The 3,953-nt window shown below is 58.5% G+C and overlaps 1 protein-coding gene across 1 annotated transcript in view; it reads right to left on the reverse strand.

The window, feature by feature from the left end:
- Window positions 1–3,483, reverse strand: part of LOC105513129 (putative GTP-binding protein 6) — a gene marked incomplete at its 3' end in the record, with an annotated part of 129,901 nt that extends 126,418 nt beyond the window's left edge. Inside the window, exons 1-4 of the mRNA XM_011943962.1 lie at window positions 3,445–3,483; window positions 2,191–2,328; window positions 447–517; window positions 103–246 (exon numbers count right to left, since the gene is read on the reverse strand). Coding sequence (XP_011799352.1) covers window positions 103–246; window positions 447–517; window positions 2,191–2,260 — 285 coding nt within the window. The remainder of the gene's footprint in view (window positions 1–102; window positions 247–446; window positions 518–2,190; window positions 2,329–3,444) is intronic.
- Window positions 3,484–3,953: the final 470 nt, after the last annotated feature.

The raw sequence follows: 3,953 nt of genomic DNA on the forward strand, positions 1-3,953 counted from the left end.
GACAGGCCTGAGCTGCCGCGCCCGGCCCCCCACGATGCGTTTCTTCCTCACGTACCCTCAGAATGACCTACAGGTGAGTACAGAACGGAGGGGCCCGGGTACCCCATCACGATACCTGTGCAGCGGGATCTCTGCCAGGACCACCCGCAGCCGGGCCTCCTTCCTGCGGGCGTTGCAGTGGAAAATGTGCAGGACGACCGTGAAGCGGTCAAACACCTCCACACCCCAGGCGGCTTCCAGTTCTTTCTACAAAAGGAGAGAGAGCAACTGAGAAGCCACAGGGGAAGGCCAGGCGCTGGTGGCCAACCTGAGAGGAAGGAGGACGTGTGTCACGGCTTCACCCCACCGTGTCACCGTCTGTCCCCCGCCTGGCGGGACACTGTGGCATCCACTCTTTCATCACGCGGAATACAGGGACAAGCACAGCAAGCCACGTTCTGTGGTACCTTGGTCGGGGCTGCCGTCCTCTCCACGTTCAGGAAGACGCACGTGATGTCTGGAGACCCTCGGATCTTTTCTACCAGAAAGAGGGGGTCCCGTCACAGGCTGTGGCCATCCAGGTCCCTGGACTGCGGGATGAGCCCACGATGCCCTTTGGAGTGCCCAGGTCACAGGCGTCCCCGACTTCCTGAGCACGAGACCCAGGATCCAGGAAGTCGGTGTGGGAGAGGGTGTGTCTCTAGGGCTGTGTGTGTCTCACACACATACACATGCAGACGGTGAAGATATCCCGGCAGGGACACACGCACACAGTAAACACATCGGGACAGGGACAGACACAGACACACAGATAAACACAGACACACACACAAGTAAACACATCCCAACAGGGACAGACACAGACACACACAGAGACATACACAGACACACGCACACAGTAAACACATCAAAACAGGGACAGACACAGACACACACACACAGAGACACACAGACACACACACAAGTAAACACATCCCAACAGGGACAGACACACACACACACAGTAAACACATCCCGGCCATGACACACACACACACACACACAGAGTAAACATATTCCAACACGGACAGACATAGACACACACACACAGAGACACACACAGACAGTAAACACATCCCAATGGACAGACACAGACACACACGCAGACACACACACAGACACACACACACAGACTCACAAACAGACACACACACACAGACTCACAGTAAACACATCCCAACAGGGACAGACACAGACACACACACACACACAGAGACACACAGAAACACAGTAAACACATCCCGGCCATGACACACACACACACACACAGAGTAAACATATTCCAACAGGGACAGACATAGACACACACACACAGAGACACACACACACAGTAAACACATCCCAATGGACAGACACAGACACACACGCAGAGACACACACACAGACACACAGACACACACATAGTAAACACATCCCAACAGAGACAGACACATACACAGAGACACACGCAGTAAACACATCCTGACGGACAGACACACGCACACAGTGAGCACGTTCTGACAAGGACACACAGACACACACATGCACGGTGGACACAGCCGGTGGAGCACACAGACACAGACACACACACACAGTGTGACACATCCCAGTGTGGACAGACACACGGACAGTGAACACATTCTGGTGCGACACACACAGAGACGTGTGAACACATCCCGGCCGGGATGACATGCATCTGAGTTGGGCAGGGAAGCCGACCCCCACTTGGGTAAGTGACCCAGGGAAGCCGACCCCCACCTCGGCAAGTGAATAGCGTCTTCCCCACTCTGCACTGTAAGCCGGATGGTCAAAAACCTGGGAAGCACAAGGATCCCATGCAGGACCCCGGCCTTAGAGACTGCGCGGGGGCCACCCAGAAGGAGGATTTGGCTGGGGGCTGCAGGGGCAGGTGGGGTTACAGCCGGTCCACTGCCCACCCTGTTTGTTGGACTCTAAAAAACTGCCCCGGCCTAACCTTGACCAGTTTAAATCTCTCCATGGCCGGGTGCGAGTCTCGACACAGGTGCAGCCTCAGCGTCCTCCGACTCCTACTGCTGTGTGCTCCCAGCTCACCTGGGCACCCCAAGAGGCCGTTTCCCCTCTGGCCCAGCGAGACGCCCGTTCTTCAGCCTGTCTGGGTCGAATGTTCTCCGCAGCAGTGGACAGGGAAGGAGCAGGTCTGCACGGACCCACCTGTCAGGTGTTGGAAGTTTCCTTTGCCGAAGACGAGCTTCCTGCCCGGTGATTCGGTGGATACGACCATTGTCTGCACCACGGTCCAGCCGTCCAGCGTGTGCACCAGTGCTGTGGCCTCCGCCACCTGCCACTCGGCTGCGGGGACACAAGGGCCACCGTGAGAGATGCTTCCCTTCGGGGTAGGCCCGGGGGCCCCTATCTACACCTGCCCAGGGAGGCCTCCTCCTGTTCTTGAGACAATGGCCCCTGAGAACACACCCCCAGCTGGCGTTTGTCCCCAGATATGACTCCGTGCCCCGTAGGTCCTCTAAGTAGGAATCCGACAGGGGAAGGACACCGGAGCCACGGCGGGACACGAGGGCGACCCTGCCTTACGTGGAATTTGGGCTCCTGGAGGGCGCAGCAGGGAACCGGGAAGCTGGGGGTGCTCAGGGATTACTGAGGAACCACGGGCAGGTTTTGGGAGGAGCGAGGCAAGAGGTCGGTGCGCTGTTCTGAGCACTTTGGAGCTTCCGCTGTTTCAAGGATTGACCGTTTTGGAAAACACCCGTAAAGGAAAACCATTCATCGACTACAGGGACTTCCAAGGGAAAAAAATCAACCTTCTTGAGACTCTGGCACATGCAGCGACTTACTCATTTGCATTTCCTCGTGGGGGAGTGGGGTGGGGACTGGACACGGATTGGTCCCCTGGACACCCTCCCTCCCCCACCCCCGACTCCAAACACACCGTGCCTACCTCTAACCCAGGGCAAGAGAAACGGGGGTCCTATCAGCAAGAACCACCCCACCCCACTCCACCCCATGGGCTCCATCCCACCGGCTCGACCCCACCCCACAAGCTCCTTCCCACCCCACGTGCTCCTCCCCACAGGCCCCGCCCACGCACCTCCACCTATGACAGCCTCCCCTCTTTCCCATAAGCCCCGCCCTTTCACCCATGGGCTCCTCCCCCAAAACCCGCCCATGTACCTCCACCTACGAGATCCTCCCCTCAGAGCCCTGCCCCAGCATCACCATCCAGGAGATCGTCCCTTAAGAGCCCCCTCCCTCAATGACACGCCCTTGCGTCTCCACCCATCAGATTCTCTCCTTAGAACCTCGCCCCCTGAAGCCCCGCCCCTACGTTACCACCTGAGATCTTCCCCTCAGAGTCCCGCCCTGCGTCTCCTCCTGTGAGTCTCCCGAGCCCCACCCCCGAATCTCCACCTATGAAATCCTCCCCACAGAGCCACGCCCCTGCACCTCCACCTATGAGATTCTCCCCACAGAACCCCGCCCCTGAATCTCCACCTAGATGTCCTTTCAGAGTCCCGCCCTTCAATGCCACGCCCTTGCATCTCCACCCATCAGATCATCTCCTTAGAGCCTCGCCCCCTGAAGCCCCGCCCCTACATCACCACCTGAGATCTTCCCCTCAGAGCCCCGCCCTGCATCTCCTCCTGTGATTCTCCAGAGCCCTGCCCCCGAATTTCCACCTATGATTCTCCGGAGCCCCGCCCCCGAATCTCCGCTATGAAATCCTCCCTGCAGGGTCACGTCCCTGCGCCTCCACCTATGAGATTCTCCCCACAGAAACCCCGCCCCTGAATCTGCACCTATGAGCATGTCTGCTCAGAGCCCCGCCCCTCGATGCCACGCCCTTGCATCTCCACCCATCAGATCCTCTCCTTAGAGCCTCGCCCGCTGAGGCCCCACCCCTACGTCGCCAGCTGAGATCATCCCCTCAGAGCCCCGCCCTGAGTCTCCACCTATGAATC

The sequence above is a fragment of the Colobus angolensis genome, unplaced genomic scaffold (assembly GCF_000951035.1).
Source record: "Colobus angolensis palliatus isolate OR3802 unplaced genomic scaffold, Cang.pa_1.0 Scaffold223, whole genome shotgun sequence".
NCBI classification, from domain to species: domain Eukaryota; kingdom Metazoa; phylum Chordata; class Mammalia; order Primates; family Cercopithecidae; genus Colobus; species Colobus angolensis.